The sequence below is a fragment of the Saimiri boliviensis genome, chromosome 14, assembly GCF_048565385.1.
Source record: "Saimiri boliviensis isolate mSaiBol1 chromosome 14, mSaiBol1.pri, whole genome shotgun sequence".
Taxonomy (NCBI): Eukaryota; Metazoa; Chordata; class Mammalia; order Primates; family Cebidae; genus Saimiri; species Saimiri boliviensis.
In genome coordinates, this window is record NC_133462.1 from 30,920,763 (window position 1) to 30,941,861 (window position 21,099).

A 21,099-nucleotide genomic window follows, 5' to 3' on the forward strand; every position below is an offset into this window, starting at 1 on the left:
CGGGACCCTCCCTACCTTGACCTTCGATTGGCCCAGCCCTCGCCAACGTTGCTTTAGGATTGGTCGGGTTGTGCTCCTCTCCACCCACCCCCCGGGGCTTCCGCTTCCGGTTCTGACGACCGCTTCGGCCGTAAGGATGATCGGAGACATCCTGCTGTTCGGGTAATTAGGGGGACCAGAGGCTGGGAAGAGAGAGCCAGACGGGACGGGGGGCGCCCCTAGTAACCATAAGTCTCCTTCTGCAGGACGTTGCTGATGAATGCCGGGGCGGTGCTGAACTTTAAGCTGTGAGTAGGCCGCGCCTGCCTGCGGCTCCATCCGGGGGACCCGTAGCCCCGCCCTCATAAGCGTGATCTCGCGGCACGTCGCAGGCCCCGCCCGACTCCCCTCTGTCCACGCCTCCAGCCTGGTTTACCCGCTTCTGAGCCTCCTCGCCATCGAGCGACATTAAATCCATACTCTCCGTTTCCTGGGTGTCCCCCTGCTCGCCTTCCTGGAGAGCTTAAGACCCATCCCCCAAGAAGCACCCCCACCCCGTATTCTCAACCCTGGACCCGCACTGTCGGGCCACTTTGTAAACTGTCAGTGGCCGCTGACCTGGCTGTGGTTGTCCGGGCAGTGGTGTCCCAGAGAGGGAAATTGAACCGTCCGAGATCACACAGCAAGTCAGCGGCAGGGCCAGGGCTGAAGCTTAGTGTTTGTGGCCCTCTGAGGTGGGGGTCAGGGGACCGAGGAGTCTATGTCCCATTGAAAGTGGTCACTGTCTGCTCCTCTTTGTAGGAAAAAGAAGGACACGCAGGGATTTGGAGAGGAGTCAAGGGAGCCCAGCACAGGTAAGGTCTTCTTTCTGGACCCTGGAATTGCATGGTCCACTTCAGAGAGGACAGTTCTGTTTCATCAAGTCCTACCCTCGTTTGCTTTATTTTTTCTTTTCCTTCCTTCCTTTCTTCCTTCCTTCCATCTGTCTTTGTCTCTGTCTTTCTTTCCTTTCACAAGGTCTCATTCTGTTGTCCAGGCTGGAGTGCAGTGGTGCCGTCATGGCTCGCTGCAGCCTCGGCATCCTGGGCTAAAGAAATGCTTCCACCTCAGCCCCCTTAGTAGCTGGAATTACAGGCACGTGCCACCATGCCAGGCTACATTTTGAATTTTCTTGTAGGGGTTTCTCCACGTTGTCCAGGCTGGTCTCGAGCTCCTGGGTTCAAGTGATCCCCTGCCTTGGCCTCCCGAAGTGCTGGGATTATAGACATGAGCCACGAGTTTTCTCCTTAATTGAGCAGTGCATGTGAGTGGGAGATGAGCTAAGGATGTGCTATCCTTTCTGCCTACCTCTGTCATCTCCTTCTTTCACCCACCAGGCTTCCCAGATGTGGGCACTCAAATCACTTCCTACCTTTATAATTTTCTGTTAGGTGTGCTGTCATCTGGCTGTCTGCCCCTCACATTTGACTGTAAACTTAAGAGAAGAGGCCTTAGCTTGGCTGGGCTTATCCCATTCTTTGTCCTTGCCATACCAGTCTTCTGATGCCTGTAAATGAATGAATGAGTATGAATGAATGAATGAATGAACAATCACACTTAGCTGTCGATTTCAGAGTGCTGCCGCCCTGCTACTTTTAAAATTAGATGCCAACATTACATTTTTAATCAGGAGATTTTATATAAAAATTCGGATGTCTGATTTTTCTTGAAAAATCGGAACATTCTGCAACTCAAGATTCAGGAGAGCTCTTGACATCTATTTAAGCGTAGTTGAAAAGAAGGGCTCTGACTTATCCCAGCCCTAACCCCTTCATGTCTGTCATCTGCCTGGGCCCTGGAGGCCCAGAATTTACACTTCCTGCTGAATTAATTATGTAGCTGTTTGGATTGTAAGGCGACCTGTACATGACTGTTATATCCATTCATTCGTTCTTTCATTCACCAGATATTTGAGCACCTACGCATGCTGGCTACTGTGCTAGGTGCTGGGATACAGCAGGGGTAAGACACATAGAGTGGAACTTACCATGGAATGGGACTCATGATTTCTAAGGGAGGAATAAATGGTGACAGAGGTGATGTTAGGTGACAGGGAAAGGGAGTCACAGCATGGTGATGGAGTTGCCCTTCTGTTGGGGTGTGGGAGGGAAGGCCTTTGAGGAGGTAGCATCGTAGTCAAGGTGGCAGATGCCATGATGGAGCACTGCCCAAGGATGGGAGAACCCTGAGGAACAGAGGTTTTCTTTTAGAGACAGAGTATTGTTCTGTTGCCCAGGGTGGAGTGTCGTGGCACATTCATAGCCCACGCATGAACTCCTGGGCTTAAGTTCACCCTGGAACTCCTCTTGTCTCAGCCTCCCAAGTAGCTGGAACTACTTGCACTCACTACCACTTCTGGCTAATTTTCTAAAAAAAATTTTTGAGACAGAATCTTGCTCTGTCACCAGGCGCCAGGCTGGAATAGAGTGGCGTGATCCTGACTCACTGCAACCTCCACCTCCCGGGTTCAAGCAATTCTTCTGCCTCAGCCTCCCAAGTAGCTGGGACTACGGGTGGACACCACCACGCCCAGCTAATTTTTGTATTTTAGTAGAGACGGGGTTTCCCTATGTTGGTCGGGATGGTCTTGATCTCTTGACCTCATGATCCACCCACCTCGGCCTCCCAAAATTTTGGGATTACAGGCATGAGCCACCATGCCCGGCTTTCTAAAAAAAATTTTTTTTTGAGATAGGCATCTCACTGTGTTAACCAAGCTGGCATCCATCTCTTGGCCTCAAATGATCCTTCCACCTCGGCCTCCCAAAGTGCTGGGATTACAGGCATGAACTACCATGCCTGGCTGAGCTGAGATTTTGAAGACACTCCAGCAGCTCCCCTTTTTGGGGGTCTGCCCCTGGGTGGTGACCCAGTTAGGTGCTTCCTGTTAGTGTTTCATTCTACCTCCATCCCTAAAAGATCATGATCACTTTCCCATTTTACAGATGAGGAAGCTGAGGGTCAGAGATGGGGCTAACTTTTTTTTTTTTTTTTTTTTCCGAGACAGAGTTTCACTCTTATCACCCTGGCTGGAGTGCAGTGGCCCAATCTCAGCTCACTGCAACCTCTGCCTCCCGGATTCAAGTGATTCTCCTGCCTCCCGAGTAACTGGGATTGCAGGCATGCACCACCACGCCTGGCTAATTTTTATATTTTTAGTAGAGACAGGGTTTCACTATGTTGGCCAGGCTGGTCTCGAACTCCTGACCTCATGATCTGCCCGCCTTAGCCTCCCAAAGTGCTGGGATTACAGGCGTGAGCCACTGCACGTGACCAGTTTTTGTATTTTCAATAGACACAGGGTTTCACCATGTTACCAATGCTGGTTTTGAACTTCAACTCCTGGCCTTGTAATCTGCCTGCCTCAGCCTCCCAAAATGCTGGCATTACAGGCATGAGCCTCGGCGCCCAGTCTATGTAGCTCAGCTTCTTTGTGGCCACATAGCAAATCAATGAGAGAATCAGGATTCAAACCAGGGTTATTTATTGTTTTTTTTTTTGAGACGGAGTTTCGCTCTTGTTACCCAGGCTGGAGTGCAATGGCGTGATCTCGGCTCACCGCAACCTCCGCCTCCTGGGCTCAAGCAATTCTTCTGCCTCAGCCTCCTGAGTAGCTGGGATTACAGGCACGCGCCACCACGCCCAGCTAGTTTTTTGTATTTTTAGTAGAGACGGGGTTTCACCATGTTACCATGTTGACCAGCATGGTCTCGATCTCTCGACCTCGTGATCCACCCGCCTTGGCCTCCCAAAGTGCTGGGATTACAGGCTTGAGCCACCGTGCCCGGCCAGAGTTATTTTTGACTCTAGCAGTTGTACACTCAATCGCTAGATCATTTCTCCATCTATCCATTTATCCATCCATACATACATTTATTGACTCAGCAGCCGTGTGTTACCCACCACATGGAAGGCACTATACCATGTCCTGGGGTTGCGCCGTACAGATCCGAATCAGAGCAGCTGTGGGCGGGAGATTCGGCACAAAGTGGTGGGAGCATCAGTGACAGGGATGGCAGGAAGGGCACCGGGGCTCTATCAGGAGCTTCCTGCTTTGCTCTCTGCTCTCCTTCCAGCCCAGATGCCACACCTGCCGCTTCCTCTGTGGGGGCTGCTCCTCACCCTCCATCCTCTTTGCCTGGGTTAAGTCAATTACCATAGTGGCTGTGTTTGTTGAGAGCTTCGTGTGTGCCAGGCACTGTGCTAAGGTCTTCCTAGCTGCCTGTCCCCATGGTGACACGAGGAAATGCACATAGACAGTCCAGGGACTGGTCCAGGTCACCTGTGCAGAAGGACAGAGCCAGGATTTGAGCTCACGTTTGTTAAACTGCCCACGTTTGAAGTCAGAGCTTGGAGCTCTAGCATTTCCTCAGAAAGGCTTTTTTTTTTTTTTTTTTTAAAGACAGAATCTCGCTGTGTTGCCCAGGCTGGAGTACAGTGGTGTGATTTTAGCTTACTGCAACCTCCGCTTCCTGGGTTCAAGCGATTCTACTGCCTCAGCCTCCCAAGTAGCTGGAATTGCAGGTGCCCACCACCATACCCGGCTAATTTTTTGTATTTTTAGTAGAGACGAGGTTTCAGTGTGTTAGCCAGGATGGTCTTGATCTCTTGACCTCATGATCTGCCTGCATCGGCCTCCCAAAGTGCTGGGATTACAGGCATGAGCCACAGGTGGTACGCCTGGCCCAAAGGGGTTTTTTGTTTGTTTGTTTGTTTGTTTGTTTAGACGGAATCTCACTCTGTTGCCTAGGCTAGAGGGCAGTGGCGCTATCTCAGCCCCCTGTAATCTTTGTCTCATGTTCAAGCAATTCTGCTTCAGCCTGCCTAGTAACTGGGATTACAGGCACGCACCACCATGCCTGGCTAATTTTGTATTTTTAGTAGAGATGGGGTTTCGCGATGTTGGCCAGGTTGGTCTTGATTTCCGGACCTCAGATGATCCGCCTGCCTTGACCTCCCAAAGTGCTAGGATTACAGGCGTGAGCCTCTGTGCCCGGCTTACTGCAACCTCTGCCTCCTGTGTTCAAGTGATTCTTGTGCCTCAGCCTCCCGAGTAGCTGAGACTACAGGTGTGCTCCACTACACCCGGCTACTTTTAGTAGAGACATTTCACCATATTGACCAGGCTGGTCGTCTTCTCTTTTTTTTTTTTTTTTTTTTTTTTTTTTTTTTTGAGACAGAGTCTTGATTTGTCGCCAGGCACCAGGCTGTAGTGCAATGGCATGAGCTCAGCTCACTGCAACCTCTGCCTCCCGGGTTCAAGCAATGCTCCTGCCTCAGCCTCCCAAGTAGCTAGGACTAAAGGCACGCGCCACCATGCCCAGCTAATTTTTTTTTTTTTTTTTTTAGTAGAGACAGGGTTTCACCATGTTGATCTTGATCTCTTGATCTCATGATCTGCCTGCCTCGGCCTCCCAAAGTGCTGGGATTACAGGTATGAACCACCGCACCCGGCCAGGCTGGTCTTAAACTCCCGACCTCAGGTGATCCAACCGCCTCAGCCTCCCAAAGTGCTGGAATTACAGGCATGAGCTACCGAACCCTGCCTGGAATGAGTAACCTTTGATTGGCATCCGTTGATGGTGGGAGATTCTGTTTTCACGATCCTTCGCTAGGGGAAGAGTCTTGCTGAGCAGTGCCTCTCAAGCTTCCTGGAGACAGACTAGGTACTTAATGTTTCCAGTCTGTGTTGGATCAGCCCTGTATACAGGTTGTGCTGCATGTGACTAACTCTGTTGGTTGGATAATAACAGACTCATCTAAACTGTGTTCAGCAAGATGTTATGTTCAGCACAGGCTCGGCTGGAACACGGATGGCAGGTTGGCAGGTTGGCATCCCCTGAAAAAGTATGGGTTTCCGGGCTTGCGTTCTGTGTCCTGTACTTACCAGCCAGCCCCAGTCTGCAGATGCTTTTCGTAGCACCCTTGTAGATCAATAATCTGGACCCGTTCCTTTTTTTTTTTTTGAAACGAATTCTTGTTCTGTTGCCCAGGCTGGAGTGCAGTGACTCCATTTTGGCTCATTGCAACCTCCACCTGCCGGGTTCAAGCATTCTTCTGCCTCAACCTCCCAAGTAGCTGGGATTACAGGTGTGAGCCACCACGCCCAGCTAATTTTCATATTTTTAATAGAGATGAGTTTCACCTTATTGGCCAGGCTCTTCTCAAACTCCCAACCTCAGGTGATCCACCTGCCAAAGTGCTGGGATTACAGCTGTGAGCCACCATGGCTGGCCTAATCTGGGCCCATTCCTTCATTCTGGAGGTCTAGAGAGGGAGAGGGATTGACTGGAAACCCTGGAGGAAGGGTCTGGAACCCGGGTCTCTGGAGTCTTCATGTACTAAATTGACTCCCCTTGGAGGGTTTCTTTTTCCCTTGGCATTCGAGGGGACCAGAGTATCACCAAGACACACCTTCCCTTTTCACTTGCCTGAATTTTGGATGCTTTTAGTTGCAAACACTGTAAATCCAGCTCAAAGTGGTTAAAACAAATTGAAATGTCCAAGGATGGAATTGTCTTCAGGTACTCCTGGGTTGAGGTTTCAAACCAGTCCTCCAGGGTTAGGGTTCGGGTTGGAGTTGGGGTTAGCGTTAGGGTTAGAGTTAACATCTGACTCTATCTAGCTCTCAATTCCTCTTTCTTTTGCATTGATTTTACTGTGAGACTGGCTAGGGTTGGCAGAGATGACCCCAGAGCAGGGGTTGGCATGCTTTTCCGTAAAGGGCCACACAGTAAATATTTGAGGCTTTGCAGGCCATATGGTGTGTGTCTGGCACAGCAACGTGACTTAGCTCTGCTGTTGTAGTATAAAAGCAGGAGGACATGATATGTAAATGAATGGGTATGGCTGTGTGCCAATGAAACTTTATTCATTGACACTGAAATTTGAATTTCTTGTAATTTTCGTGTCTTACAAAATATTCTTTTTTTTTTAATTGTAAAAACCATCTGGGTATGAAGACTCATGTCTGTAATCTCAACACTTTGAGAGGTTTAGGTGGGAGGATCACTCGAAGCCAAGAGTTTGAGAACAGCCTGGGCAACATAATGAAACCCCATCTCTATATTTAAAAAATAAAAATAAAAATAAAGTAAGAGCTATTAGCTCACAGGCCATCCAAAAACAGGTGGAAGAGGCTGCTGGATTTGGCCTGTGGGCACTGAGGTTTCATCTTCCCAGCTCAGCAAGCCTGGCAGAAAGTGTCTCTTTCCCAGTAGTTGGGGGAAAAGTCCCAGGGCAGACTCTCATTGGATAGACTTGGGTCACATGCCCCTCCTTGAGCCAGTCAGAGGCAGAGGGACTTAGTGCTTTCAGGGTATTGGTCAGTGGCAGACACACCCTGAATGCTGAGGGCTGGAAGAGGGGGACACCCAAGGGAAAAGCCACACTGTTGTTGAAGTTGGAGGCAGTGGGTACCTGGTGGGTGGAAGTCACAAAAGCCCACTGCAGAGGTGGCAGTGGGGTTGGGATGTTAGCTGTGCTGTAAAAGTGCTCTCCGATTCTTCCAGGTGACAACATCCGGGAATTCTTGCTGAGCCTCAGATACTTTCGAATCTTCATCGCCCTGTGGAACGTCTTCATGATGTTCTGCATGATCGTGTGAGTCGGCCTGCCCTTCCCCTTCAGCGTCGTCTCCTTAGTCTCATTCTTCAGGATGACCCACCCAGTGGCCACTCTCTGTCCTTTGAGTCATCACTTTTGTATCCTTTCTGTTTTGTTTTGTTTTGTTTTGTTTTGTTTTTAAGATAGAGTCTCTCTCTGTCACCTAGGCTGGAGCGCAGTAGTTTGATCTTGGCTCACTGCAACCTCTGCCTCCCTGCTTCAAGCGATTCTCCTGCCTCAGCCTCCTTAGTAGTTGGGATTATAGGCATCCACCACCACGCCTGGCTAATTTTTGTATTTTTAGTAGACACAGGGTTTCACCATGTTGGTCAGGCTGGTCTCGAACTCCTGACCTGAAGTGATCCACCTGCCTTGGCCTCCCAAAGTGCTGGGATTACAGGCCTGAGCCACCCTGCCCAGTCCTACTTTCTGTTTTCAAAATAAGTGAGGGAACCACTATCTGAGGGGGTTACACTCTGTCTCTGCATCCCCACTGAACTAGGCTGGAACTTTGATTAGAACATGGAGTTCTCCGGCCCCTGGTTATGCCTGGCACCTCTGCAGGGGCTGCCAAGAGATGCTTTCCCTGAGCCTATGGTGCTGTCACCTCTCACCAGCTCCGCTGCATCTGCCGAGGTGGAAAATGTGGTTTAAATTCCAGCATGCTGCCAGATCCTGCTCCAGCTGGGCTGGAAGCCAGCAGAAATGTATTCCGACTTTATTGCTTTAAATTCTGGCTTTTATTTTCTCATTAGGCTGAGAAAACTCAAGCAGATTACCTTTCCATCTAGCATTGGGGCTATAATTCTGATACTACTGTTACTGAATTGTGAGATTTGCTGTAAATGGATTTAGGAAAACATTCTGTGGGAGAATCTGGTGTTCTTGGCTTCTGTGGGTCCATCCCTGCATACTTCCCCCAAAAAGGAAGAGGATAAAAAGCTGGCTGTCCTGAGTAATTGAGACTCTGAATGCGGGGTGGCTGGGTAGTCTGCACCCCAGTGGCTGTTTGAGGAGATGCTTCCAATACATAGGAGAACTGGGGAGGGTGGCATTTCACCCTCACCACAAGGACTGTAATGTATTCCCAGAAAGGCTCTTGCCAAGGTATCTTACCTGGCAGAGAGGATCTGAGAGCACGTACAAGCCTTGCCTAGAAACAAGGCTTGTGAAGAGATCAAGGAACTTGCATGAAAGTGTAGGAAGGGCTGGGCACGCTCACGCCTGTAATCCCAGCACTTTGGGAGGCCAAGACAGGCAGATCACTGAGGTCAGGAGTTCGAGACCAGCCCAGCCAACATGGTGAAACCCAAATTAGCGGAGCGTGGTAGCACGTGCCTGTAATGCCAGCTACTCAGGAGGTTGAGGCAGGAGAATCACTTGAACATGGAAGGCAGAGGTTCCATGAGCTGAGATCACACCACTGCACTCCAGCTTCAGCAACAGAGTAATTGAGACGCCGTGTCAAAAAAAATTAAGGGTAGGAAGTATAAGCAGGACTCATGGAAAGTGGACCTTCTTCGTGCAGCTTTTGCCTCTCTAGGTTTCCATTCATTCACAAGGATCTGTCCTGGACGACGCTTTGGGGTTACGCCTGAGGTTAGGACAGCCACAGTCCCTGCCCTCAGCAAATGCGCTTGGTGGGACATAGACAAGCAGGTGGGAAACTGTCAGCTGCGAGGTGGCGCCTGACAGGGGAGCTCCCAGTTTCAAAGGAGGTTGGGGAAGGACTCTCTGAGAAGGTTCGGTTTAAATCAAGACCTAAGTTGGCTGTGGTGGCTCAGGCCTGTAATCCCGGCACTTTGGGAGACCAAGGTGGGAGAATTGCTTGAGCCTAGGAGTTCAAGACCAGCCTGGGCAACATGGTGAAAACCCCTCTTTACCAAAAACACAAAAATTAGCTGAGTGTGGTGGCGTGCACCTGTAGTTGCAGCTCCTCGGGAGGCCAAGGTGGGAGGATCACTTGAGCCCTGGAGACAGAGATTGCAGTGAGCTCAGATCCTGCCACTACACTCCAGCCTGGGAAACAGAAGAAGACCTGGTCTCCAAAAAAGTAATAATAAATAAATCAAGACCTAAAGGACAAGAAGACGGTTGCAATTTCCAGAGTTGGAGAAAAGCATGGTGGCATAGGAAGTAGCAGATGGGAAGGTCTTGGGGGCGGGCAGACGTCCACATGCTTCCCTCGTTCTTGTCTTTTCCGTTCACCTGCTTGATCGTTCTCTCCCGTTTGACCAACATCTTCACTCCCACATCTGCCAGCCTGCAACCAGTACAGCGGCCGGGGGCATCCTCCCAGCTCAGCTTTCCAAGACCAGCATAATCTGTAGCCCAGGGGCCAGATATGGTTTCCTGGGGCAGAGTCTGACCCACCTTGGTGTCACTCAGGTCCATTTGGGGCGGGGGTTCTTGATTCTGCCCTAACCACTTAGGTCAGGGGTCATCAGACCACAGGCCAAATCTACCCACCGCCTGTTTTTGTGAAAGAATTTCACAAAAGTTCATGTGTGTGGCTGCTTTTGTGCCACAGAGGCAGAGGTGAGTTGTGTGACAGAGATCACCTGGCCTGCAGAGCCAGAACTGTTAGTAAACACTAGCCCATTACAGAGAAAATGGCCCTGACCCCTAACCGAGGCCAACGCCTTCACTGGGGACCATGGGTGAGGGAAGATTCTCTCAAGAAAGGGCTCTCTCAAGGAGGCAGTGTCTGGCTTTCCCAGGATATTAAAAACTGGAAATTGACCGGGTGCAGTAGCTTGTGCCTATAATTTTAGCACTTTGGGAGGCTGAGGCAGGTGGATCACCTGACATCAGGAGTTTGAGACCAGCCTGGATAACATGGTGAAATCTCATTTCTACTAAAACTGAAAAATTAGCCAGGCATGGTGGCGCATGCCTATAATCGCAGCTACTTGGGAGGCTGAGGCAAGAGAATTGCTTGAACCCTGGAGGCAGTGGTTGCAGTGAGTGGAGATTGCACCGTTGCACTTCAGCTTGGGCAACAAGAGTGAAACACCATCTCAAAAAAAATAACAACAACAACTGGAAATCACCTAAGTATCCAAGAACAGGGGAAGGATCAGGTAACTCGACCATCACCGATGATGTCCCAGAAGGTTCTGTCTGCACGGGGAAATGAAGCGTCTGAAAGTGAAGATGCCTGGAGGATATTCATCCGTGCAGCCTGACTTCAGCTATGTAACAGGCATGCAGTAAACATGCAATAAACCTTGAATGAGTGCCTTAAGTACGGGAGTGAAACTCCGTTCAGCGAGGGACTTGGAAGGATCCACTCCAGATGGGGTAGAGAGGTGACACCGTGGCAAGTGCTGCGGAAATTGGCAGGGCCTGGGTGGTGTTCACTCTTCCCTGTGCCCAGTTTTTCTTTTCTTTTTTCTTTTGAGATGGCGACTCGCTCTGTCACCCAGGCTGGAGTGCAGTGGCACAGTCTCAGCTCACTGCATCCTCTACCTCCCGGCTTCAAGTGATTCTCCTGCCTCAGCCTCCCAAGGGGCTGAGACTACAGGCACACACTACCACACTCGGCCAATTTTTATCTTTTTGGTAGAGATGGGCGTTCATCCTTTTGACCAGGCTGGTCTCAAACTCCTGACCTCAATACACCTGCCTCGGCCTCCCAAAGTGCTGGGATTACAGACGTGAGCCATTGCGCCCGGCCTCCCTGTGCCCCACTTTCGTGTTGTTTGAACTTTGGAAATTTTAAGAAGTCATGAAAAGTCTGAAATAAGGAGAAATGTCCCTGAGTATTTAGGGATCAGTAGCACTGTTACCTATAACTCACATCAAAAATATGGGTAAATGGATAGCTGTATGGATAGGTGTGTGGTACAGCAAAGTGCTAATTGCAGAATGTAGGTGGTGGTGGTGTGTTTCAACACAACTGTTCCATGTGTTGAAATTTTCATAAAATAAGAGGAAAAGTTGGGAGAAAATGAACCATGGAGAGGGTTTACAAGTAAAAAGCAGAAGTCTGTCTTCATAATCCAGTGTTTTAAAGAATATTCACAGATTATGCAGCCACCATCTCTATCCAATTTCAGAACATTTTTATCAACTCAGAAAGAAACTGCCTCCCCATTGGCTGTGCTGTGATCACTCTTCATTCCCCCTCCCCCAGACCTTGGCAACCACTAATCGACTTCCTGTCTCTGTGGATTGGCCTCATGTGGACAGTTGATATAAATGGAGTCATACACTGTGTGGCCTTCCGTGTCTGGCTTCTCTCACTCAGCATCATGTTTTTAAGGTTCATCCACATTTTCGCATGGAGCGGTGCTTCGTGCCTTTTCATGGCAGAATCATATTCTCTTGTATGACTCATTTTCTATCTGTCAGTTGATGGATAGTTGGGGTGTTTGTATATTTTAGCTACTATCAATAATGCTGATAGGAACATTCATGTACAAGTTTTTGTGCAAATTTGTTTTTATTTATCAGCTGTGTAGGAGTGGAATTGCTGGGTTGTATGATCACTCTATGTTTATAATTTTGTCGCCCAGGCTGGAGTGCAATGGCACATTTGTGGCTCACTGCATTCTCCACCTCCCAGGTTCAAGCGATTCTCCTGTCTTAGGCTCCTGAGTAGCTGGAATTACAGGACTACACCCCTAAGCCTGGCTACCAGCTCATGTTTGTATTTTTGGTAGAGATTGGTTTTACCATGTTGACCAGGCTGGTCTCGAACTCCTTACCTCAAGCGATCTGCCCACCTCAGCCTCCCAAAATGCTGAGATTAAAGGTGTGAGCCACTGCACCCAGCCTGCGTTTATTCTTTTGAGAAAACACCAGACTGTTTTCCAAAGTAGCTGCAACATTTCACATTCCTACCGGGATCCTACGAGGCTTACACTTTTTCCATATCCTTGCCAACACTGGTACTGTTAATCTTTTGATTATAGTCATCCTAGTAGGTATGAAAGTTTTGTGTGTGTTTTTGAGACAGCCTCACTCTGTTTCCCAGGCGGGAGGGAGTACAGCAGCACAGTCTCGGCTTACTGCAACCTTTGCTTCATGGGTTCAAGCCATCCTCTGGCCTCAGCCTCCCAAGTAGCTGGGACTACAGGTGTGCACCACCACACCTGGCTAATTTTTGTATTTTTTGTAGAGACTGGGTTTTGTTGAGTTGCCCAGTCTGGTCTTGAACTCCTAGCCTCAAGTGATCCACCCACCTCAGCCTCCCGAAGTGCTGGGCTTACAGGCATGAGCCACTGTGCCCAGCCAGTTTGAAGGTTTGACTCGAATTTTCCCTGATGGTTAATGATATTGAACATATTTTCATGTACCTGTTGGCGATTGGTGCATCTCCTTTGAGGAAATGTATTATTAAGATTCTCTGCCCTTTTTAAAAATTGGGTTATTGCTGATCCATAAGGGTTCTTTGTGTATTCTCAGTATTAATCCATTATCACATGTGCGTTTTGCAAGCATTTTCTCCCATTTGATATATTGTCTTTTCACTTTCTTGATGGTGTCGTTTGAAGCACAAAAGTTTTTTATTGTGACTGGCCAGGCACAGTGGTTCACACCTATAATCCCAGCACTTTGGGAGGCTGAGACAGGCAGATCACCAGAGGTCAGGAGTTTGAGACCAGCCTGATGACCAACATGGTAAAACCCCATCTCTACTAAAAGTACAAAACTTAGCCGGGCATGATGGCATGGGCCTGTAATCCCAGCTACTTGGGAGGCTGAGGCAGGAGAGTTGCTTAAACCCAGGAGGTAGAGGTCGCAGTGAGCCAAGATTGTGCCACTGCACTCTAGCCTGGGCGACAGAGTGAGACCTCGTCTCAAAAAAAAAAAAAAAATGTTTTTTATTGTGATCAAATTTAGTTTATTGTTTTTCTTTTTGTTACTTGTGCTTTGAGTATTATAGTTAAGAAATCATTGCCTAATCCAAGGTTACAAAGATATACACGTAAATTTTCTTCCAAGAGCTTTGTAATTTGGATTCTTTGTAGTTAGGTCTGTGATTCAGTTTGAGTTATTTTTTTTTTATGTGGTATAAAGCAATCAAACTTTATTCTTTTGCATGAAGAAATCCAGCTGTTTCTGCACTCTTATTTTTTCAGATAACCTTTTTATTTTGGAATGAGTTTAGATTTGTGGAAATGTTTCAAAGATAATACCAAAAGTTTCTATATATATCATTTGTGTAACAGCTTTTTTTTTTTTTTTTTTTTTTTTTTTTTTTTTTTTTTTTTGAGACGGAGTTTCGCTCTTGTTACCCAGGCTGGAGTGCAATGGCGCGATCTCGGCTCACCGCAACCTCCGCCTCCTGGGCTCAGGCAATTCTCCTGCCTCAGCCTCCCGAGCAGCTGGGATTACAGGCACGCGCCACCACGCCCAGCTAGTTTTTTGTATTTTTAGTAGAGACGGGGTTTCACCATGTTGACCAGGATGGTCTCGATCTCTCGACCTCGTGATCCACCCGCCTCGGCCTCCCAAATTGTGTAACAGCTTTACCATCTTCTCTTATAGGGTGGTGGTGTTGGCTGGGTGCAGTGGCTCATGCCTCTGATCCCAACCCTTTTGCGGGGGTCAAGGCAGGTGGATCACTTGAGGTCAGGAATTTAAGACTAGCCCGTCCAACATGGCGAAACCACATTTCTACTAAAAATGAAAAAATTAGCCTGGCTTGGTGAGGAGCACCTGTAATCCCAGCTACTCAGTAGGCTGAGGCAGGAGAATTGCTTGGACCTGGGATGCGGAGGCTGCAGTGAGCTGAGGTCGCACCACTGCACTCCAACCTGGGTGGCACAGCAAGACTCTGTTTCAAAAAAAAAAAAAGAGTATATACTTCTTCTAATTGTGTAGTTTAATGTTGTTAATTATATTCACAGGTAGATTACAGGTTACTTTGAAAAATCAGACAAATGGCCAGGCGGGGTGGCTCACACCTGTAATCCCAGCACTTTGGGAGCCCAAGGCAGGCGGATCACAGGGTCAGGAGTTTGAGACCAACCTGACCAACATAAAGAAGCCCTGTCTTTACTAAAAATACAAAATTAGCCGGGTATGGTGGCGCATGCCTGTAATCCCAACTACTCAGGAGGCTGAGGTAGGAGAATCCCTTGAACCTGGGAGCTGGAGGTTGCAGTGAGCCGAGATCAGGCCATTGCACTCCAGCCTAGACAACAGGAGCAAAACTCCGTCTCAAAAAAAAAAAAAAAAAAAAAAAAAATCATTTAAAGTTTTCTAAGTAATAGTCATGTAAAATAATCTCTGACAATATTTTTAGATCACCTTCTATCCTTATGGATATTTCTGCCCTCTGACTTCTCCAGGCTGTTTGGCTCTTGAATCCCAGCGATGGAACCAGGAACTCACCTTCCTGGGATGCTGAGTCTGCGTTCCTCTGTTCCTGATGACTGCAAGAATGTTTTTGACCAGAAAATTGACAGCCATCCCAGAAAAAGCCCAAGCTCGTGGTGGGTGGAAAAATCTTCGCCGAGATGTGCATGGTTTCCCAGCCACATCCCTGTTTTCAAAGATAGTTTCACTTTGGTCTCTGACTTGGAATGCTGTCTACTGAAGGGGTTTTAGGGGGGTTGATCTAAAGGGCTGTGATGAAATTGCATTCCCCGTAGATACAAGAAAAAGCATCTCCATCCAGAGATCAGAGCAGAAAGGTTGGCTTTTAAGTTTAACACAGCTGCATTTTTGGACATTCAGTGTTACTTGCTGAGTCTGATAGTCTCTGGGCCCAGCCAGAGGCCCTGTTAATAAATTCCTTTCTCATCCCGACAGGGTCGGTCTGCTTGGCCACTCAGTACAGCTGCGATTAACCCTAAGGCTTTAAGGAACGGGCCACCTGTAACAGGGACACCAACTTTCCTGTTTAGACACTAAATTGTTAGCAAGAGGGTTGAGCTGGTTCCCCATGAAGTATTTTACAGAAGACACGTGGAACAGTTGTGGGGGTGTTAAGATTTGCTCTGCCTTGAACCCTTTGTTAAATAAAATGACTCTGAGAGCCATTCATTGTGCAGTTGCAGGAATGAGAGTGAATTTATGATGTGGTGACGTTAGGACCATGTTCTAAAACCTTGGGTTTCTGAGTCTGCCTTTTGAGTAGGTGATTTTGAGGTTGAAAAACCAGGGGCTTCCATCTAGGAAATACAGCATTTTCCAGAAGCTTCTTGGAAAGGGAATCCTGGTTTTGTTGCCAAAATGAAACACCCAGGGTTGGCACTGAATCCCACAGCTGTGTGATTTGTCTGTTGAGTTTTCTGTTGTCGGGTTTTTTTGTTTGTTTATACCAATAAGAATGAGCCTGAATGCTGGAGATGTTGGAAATCTTGACTTGGAGGTAAAACCTGGAGAAGGGGAAAAACATAAATCTACAGGCTTTTAGGAGTGAGTAGCCTTGAAAATAAACCTCATTTCTTAAAAGGACCTTTTGTTTATACTTTTTTCTTTTCTGTAACCAAGAAGTTAATTTCCAATCTGAGTCCTTTTGAATTACCCCATGAGAAACACCTAGGATTCATTTCGGAGGCTGTCAAAGTAGAGTTGGCGATATAATTTCTTTTTTGGATTTAGCTCAATGATGGTCAGGAATTGGGCAAGTGGGCCTGGGTTCAGTGACTCATGCCTGTAATCCCAGCACTTTGGGAGGCCAAGGTGGGCAGACCACTAGCCTGGCCACATGGTGAAACCCCATCTTTACTAAAAATTCAAAAATTAGCCAGACATAGTGGTACACGCCTCTAATCCTAGCTACTCGGGAGGCTGAGGCACGAGAATTGCTTGAACATGGGAGGCAGAGGTTGCAGCAAGCCAAGGCTGAGCCACTGCACTTCAGCCTGGGCGAGAGGGTGAGACTCCGTCTCAAAAAACAAAAGGAATGAGCAAGTGGAATTTTGACTGCAGCTGCTCCTGAAAGTATTGAAAGAGTCATTGCTAATGGTGGGCTGTTGCCAGACCAGGGTCAAGTCCACTTTTGCTGCTTCTCAGCTTGTGGAATTCTTGATCACTTCTGTAATTCATTTCCTTGCCAAAGCCCAGCCAAGCATCTCCGCATGGTCTGTAAGTAGCAGAGATCGGAGCTGCTGGGTCTGGCCTTGCCGAGGCTGGTATCCTTATCGCAACAGGCATGCTGAGATCTTGGCTGGGTCCCTCGAAGGCCAGATGAATGGTGTGAAGAAACCTTCCTGCCTTATTCAGACTGGCGCTGAGGTCTGAATGAGGCGAGGCGTTTGTTGATGATGGGGATGGATCGTGTTCTCAGAAGAGAATGCTGTCATTGAGGTTTTGTTTCGATAGTCTATTTTTCTCAAGAGAACTGTTATCTCATTGTTCATAATAGCAGCATGGCTTTTGCAGATGCCGGTTGGTGGCTGCTGTACATTTTAAAAATGGGATCTCATGGATGTGTCTCTTAAGGAAGCTTTTCAAGAACCTTCACTGGCACCAGAGGTTATTAGAGTATGAAGTTTAGATGCCTCGAGTTTTCACAGTGTTGAAGCACTAATGTTCTGGGCCAGTTAGGTGTGAGTTCAAATCCCATCTCAGCTCATTCTGACTGGGAACTTAGCTAATTGCTTTCCCCTCTCCAAGCCTCAGTTTCCACGTCTCTGAAATGGGCCTGCAAGTTGCTTGTGCCTAAGGTTGTTGTAGGTTTCAATGAACTCTAATGTGGCTGAGTGCCTGAGAGCGCCTGTTGCTGTGGGTGTTAACACCATGTGCGTTTTCTGTCTTCTCGTCCACTTTCTTTTGTGCAGTCTGCACACACACCATTAAAGGCCGATCAGCATTTTAAAAAATTGCAACCAAGCCGGGTGCAGTAGGTGTCTCACGCCCTAAATCCCAGCCTTTTGGGAAGCTGAGGTGGGCAGATCACCTGAGGTCAAGAGTTCAAGACCAGCCTGACCAACATGACAAACCCCATCTCTACTAAAAAATACAAAAATTAGCCAGGCATGGTGGCGCACTTCTGTAATCCCAGCTACTCGGGAGGCTTAGGCAGGAGTATCACTTGAACCCTGGAGGCGGAGGTTGCAGTGAGCTGAGATCATGCCACTGCACTCCAGCCTCAGTGACGAGTGAAACTCCATCTCAAAAAAAAAAAAAAAAAAATCGCAAGCAATTTCCAGCATGGTAAACTTTGTCCTCTCTTCACCATCTCCATCCAGCATTTTCTTTATTCCTGTATGTATGTTTTAAGAGTGGATAAGGAAGGATACGTTCTGCTTTTTTCTTTTTTCTTTTTTCCTTTGAGACAGAGATTCACTCTGTTGCTAGACTGGAGTGCAGTGGAACAATCTCGGCTCACTGCAACCTCTGCCTCCCAGGTTCACGTGATTCTCCTGCCTCAGCCTCCGGAGTGCTGGGATTGCAATTTGTGCCACCACGCCCAGCTAATGTTTGTATTTTTTTTTTTTTTTGAGACGGAGTTTCGCTCCTGTTACCCAGGCTGGAGTGCAATGGCACGATCTCGGCTCACCTTAACCTCCGCCTCCTGGGTTCAGACAATTCTCCTGCCTCAGCCTCCTGAGTAGCTGGGATCACAAGCACGCGCCACCATGCCCAGCTGATTTTTTGTATTTTTAGTAGAGACGGGTTTTCACCATCTTGACCAGGGTGGTCGCGATCTCTTGACCTCGTGATCCACCCGTCTCGGCCTCCCAAAGTGCTGGGATTACAGGCGTGAACCACTGCGCCCGGCCAGTGTTTGTATTTTTAGTAGAAACGGGGTTTCACCATTTTGGCCAGGATTGGCCAGGATGGTCTCAATCTCTTGACCTCGTGATGTGCCCACCTTGGCCTCCTAAAGTGCTGGGATTACAGGCATGAGTCACCGGGCCCAGCCAGGTTCTGCTGTTTTCATTTCAGCATCATTTTCTTCCCACTTGCCGTGTTGCTAGGGAGTTGTTACAGTTCTCACTTTTGCTTATGGTGCAGTGTCAGTAAATTGGTCCTTAGCCACCTTCTGGCTGGACTTGGTTTGTATTTTGTCCACTGTGATAAAGGCTGCCCCTGGTACCAGTGTTGTGGTCTTCATTGGCTTCTATTGTGACGTTAACTTCCTTGGGGCATATAACCCTGAAGGGGTCCATAATATCCTTACCATGAATATGACTTTAAGTGGCTTTTGTTTAACTTTGTTTGAAAAACTTTTTTTAGGCTGGGTGCAGTGTCTCATGCCTGTAATCTCAGCACTTTAGGAGGCTGAGGTGGGTGGATCACTTGAGGCCAGGAGTTCAAGATCAGACTGGCCAGTATGGCGAAACCCCATCTGTACTAAAAATATAAAAATTAGCGGGGTATGGTGGTGCGCGCCTATAATCCCAGCTACTCAGGAGGCTGAGGCAGGAGAATCGCTTGAACCCAGGAGGCAGAGGTTGCAGTCAGCCAAGATCGTGCACTCCAGCCTGGGTGACAGAACGAGACCCCTGTCTCAAAAAAAAAAAAAAGAAAATGTTAACTGCTAATGCATGTTCGTTGAAGAAAACTCATCAAACGCATATTTGCTAGAAGAAGAAAAATAAATGATCTGCAATCACATTGTCCTGAGAGCATCAGCCTAAGTACACATCCTTCCAGCCTTTCTTCTGTGCACAATCATTTGGGTGTGCTGCATACATTTCTCTTGGCAGTTATCTTAGTATCTTGCAGTGAGGGTTTCTCACCTTATACTGTAACCATACTTCCGTATCCTCAAATACATTGTTTTCTAAAATATCCTTTCTTTTCTTTCTTTCTTTCTTTTTTTAAAGACAGGGTCTCACTCTGTTGCCCAGGCTGGAATGTAGTGGTGTGATTAGAGCTCACTACAACCTCGACCCTCCTGGGATCAAGCGATCCTCCCACCTCAGCCTCCCAAGTAGTTGGGACCACAGGCATGTACCACAGGCTAATTTTTTTTTTTTTTTTTTTTTTTTTTTTTTTTGTAGAGTCAGGGTCTCCCTGTATTGCTCAAGCTGCTCTTAAACTCCTGGGCCCAATGAACCTTCCACCTTGGCATTCAGAATTTCTGGGATTATAGGCATGAGCCATAATATCTTTTTTTTTTTTTTTTTTTGAGACTAGAGTCTCACTCTCACCCAGGCTGGAGTGTGGTGACGTGATCTTGGTTCACTGCAACTTCCACTTGCCAGGTTCAAGCAATTCTCATGCCTTAGTCTCCTGAATAGCTGGGATTACGGGTGCATGCCCAGCTAAATTTTGTATTTTTAAAGTAGAAACAGGGTTTCACCATGTTGGCCAGGCTGGTCTCAAACTCCTCATCTCAGGTGATCTGCCTGCCTCAGCCTCCCAAAGTGCTGGGATTACAGGGATAGGCCGCCGAGCCCACAGTATAATTCTTAATAACTGCAAGTAAAGCATTGTAAAGACATAGCATCATTAATTTAACCAGTCACCAGTTGATGGGCACCTGGCTTGTGTTCAGTTTTTGCATATTAGAAAATAACACTATGCGCTGGGAGTCACTGCCAGAGTGATTAGCTGTGGGTAGTGAAGGCAGAGAAGGCCACAGTGTACAGCACCTGCCCTGGGAGTGTTGGGGTTCATGTTGGAACCCATTTTGCTTCCTCCACCATTGCACGTTGAAGGAGAATGTGTTTTTCGTGGCCTTCTCTTTGTCCTTCATGTATATCTGCTCTATGGCAGGAGTCAGCCAACTACAGCCCATACGCCACGTCCGGCCCACAGCTTGTTTTTGTAAATAAAGTTTTATTGAGGGCGCTGTGGCTCACAACTGTAATCCCCCCATTTTGGGAGAATGAGTCGGGTTGATCCCTTCAGGTCAGGAGTTCAAGATTAGCCTGACCGACATGGCAGAATCCTGTCTCTACTAAAAATACAAAAATTAGCCAGGGGTGGTAGTGCACACCTATAGTCCAAGCTCCTCAGGAGGCTTAAGCAGGAGAATCACTTTAACCTGGGAGGCGCAGGTTGCAGTGATCCGAGACAGTTCCACTGCAGGTCCGGCCTGGGTGACAGAGCTAGACTGTCTCAAAAAAAAAAAAAAAAAGGGTGTATTGGAATCCGGCCACACCCCTTGTGTGTGTATTACCTACAATTGCTTTGGCCGCCTCCATACTACAACTGCAAAGTGGAGTAGTGGCAGCAGATACCATATGGCCTGCAGAACGGAAAATGTCACCCATTTGGCCCCTTACCAGAAAAATTTGCCAACCACTGAGCTAGGGTGTGACGGAGAATCCCAAGGTGTCTCTTCCTTTCCAAAGCTCTGATGACTCCGGTAGAATCATCTGTATTCTTGTGGCCTGGATTTTAGCAAAGACGCACGCAAACAACTTTTTTTTTAATTTGGCAGGGAAATCTTCCCTGCCATTTTCAAGTGATGTGGTTAATCAACCAAAACTCAATTTTCTTGCTCTTTTTTTTTTTTTCTTTTGAGATGGAATCTCATTCTGTCACTTAGACTGTAGTGCAGTGGCATGATCTCAGCTCACTGCAGCCTCCACTTCCCTGATTCAAGTGATTCTC

General features: G+C 47.8%; 2 protein-coding genes across 3 annotated transcripts in view; both read left to right on the forward strand.

The window, feature by feature from the left end:
* The first annotated feature begins 71 nt into the window (after positions 1–71).
* SMIM7 (small integral membrane protein 7) lies at positions 72–16,039 on the forward strand. 2 transcript variants are annotated; one of them, XM_010330130.3, is made up of 5 exons: positions 72–162; positions 246–287; positions 781–833; positions 7,530–7,620; positions 8,379–13,800. In XM_010330130.3, exons 1-5 carry the CDS (start codon positions 137–139, stop codon positions 8,476–8,478), a joined length of 312 nt encoding a protein of 103 aa, XP_010328432.1. In that variant the 5' UTR covers positions 72–136; the 3' UTR covers positions 8,479–13,800. The 2 variants fall into 2 exon arrangements, with proteins under 2 accessions (XP_010328432.1, XP_003942305.1); XM_003942256.4 differs by lacking the exon at positions 8,379–13,800 and adding an exon at positions 14,928–16,039 and having other exon boundaries at positions 74–162.
* The window catches only part of MED26 (mediator complex subunit 26), a 71,114-nt gene continuing 64,995 nt past the window's right edge, over positions 14,981–21,099 (forward strand). Inside the window, exon 1 of the mRNA XM_074384446.1 lies at positions 14,981–15,071. The gene's annotated coding sequence lies outside the window, so the exon portion shown is untranslated. The remainder of the gene's footprint in view (positions 15,072–21,099) is intronic.

Bases quoted from the DNA above. Each gene is read 5' to 3' on its own strand.
- SMIM7 (XM_010330130.3), top strand. From the start codon at position 137: ATGATCGGAGACATCCTGCTGTTCGG. The intron at 163-245 runs GTAATTAGGGGG...CTCCTTCTGCAG, and splicing joins GGAGACATCCTGCTGTTCGG to GACGTTGCTGATGAATGCCG. The intron at 834-7,529 runs GTAAGGTCTTCT...CGATTCTTCCAG, and splicing joins GTCAAGGGAGCCCAGCACAG to GTGACAACATCCGGGAATTC.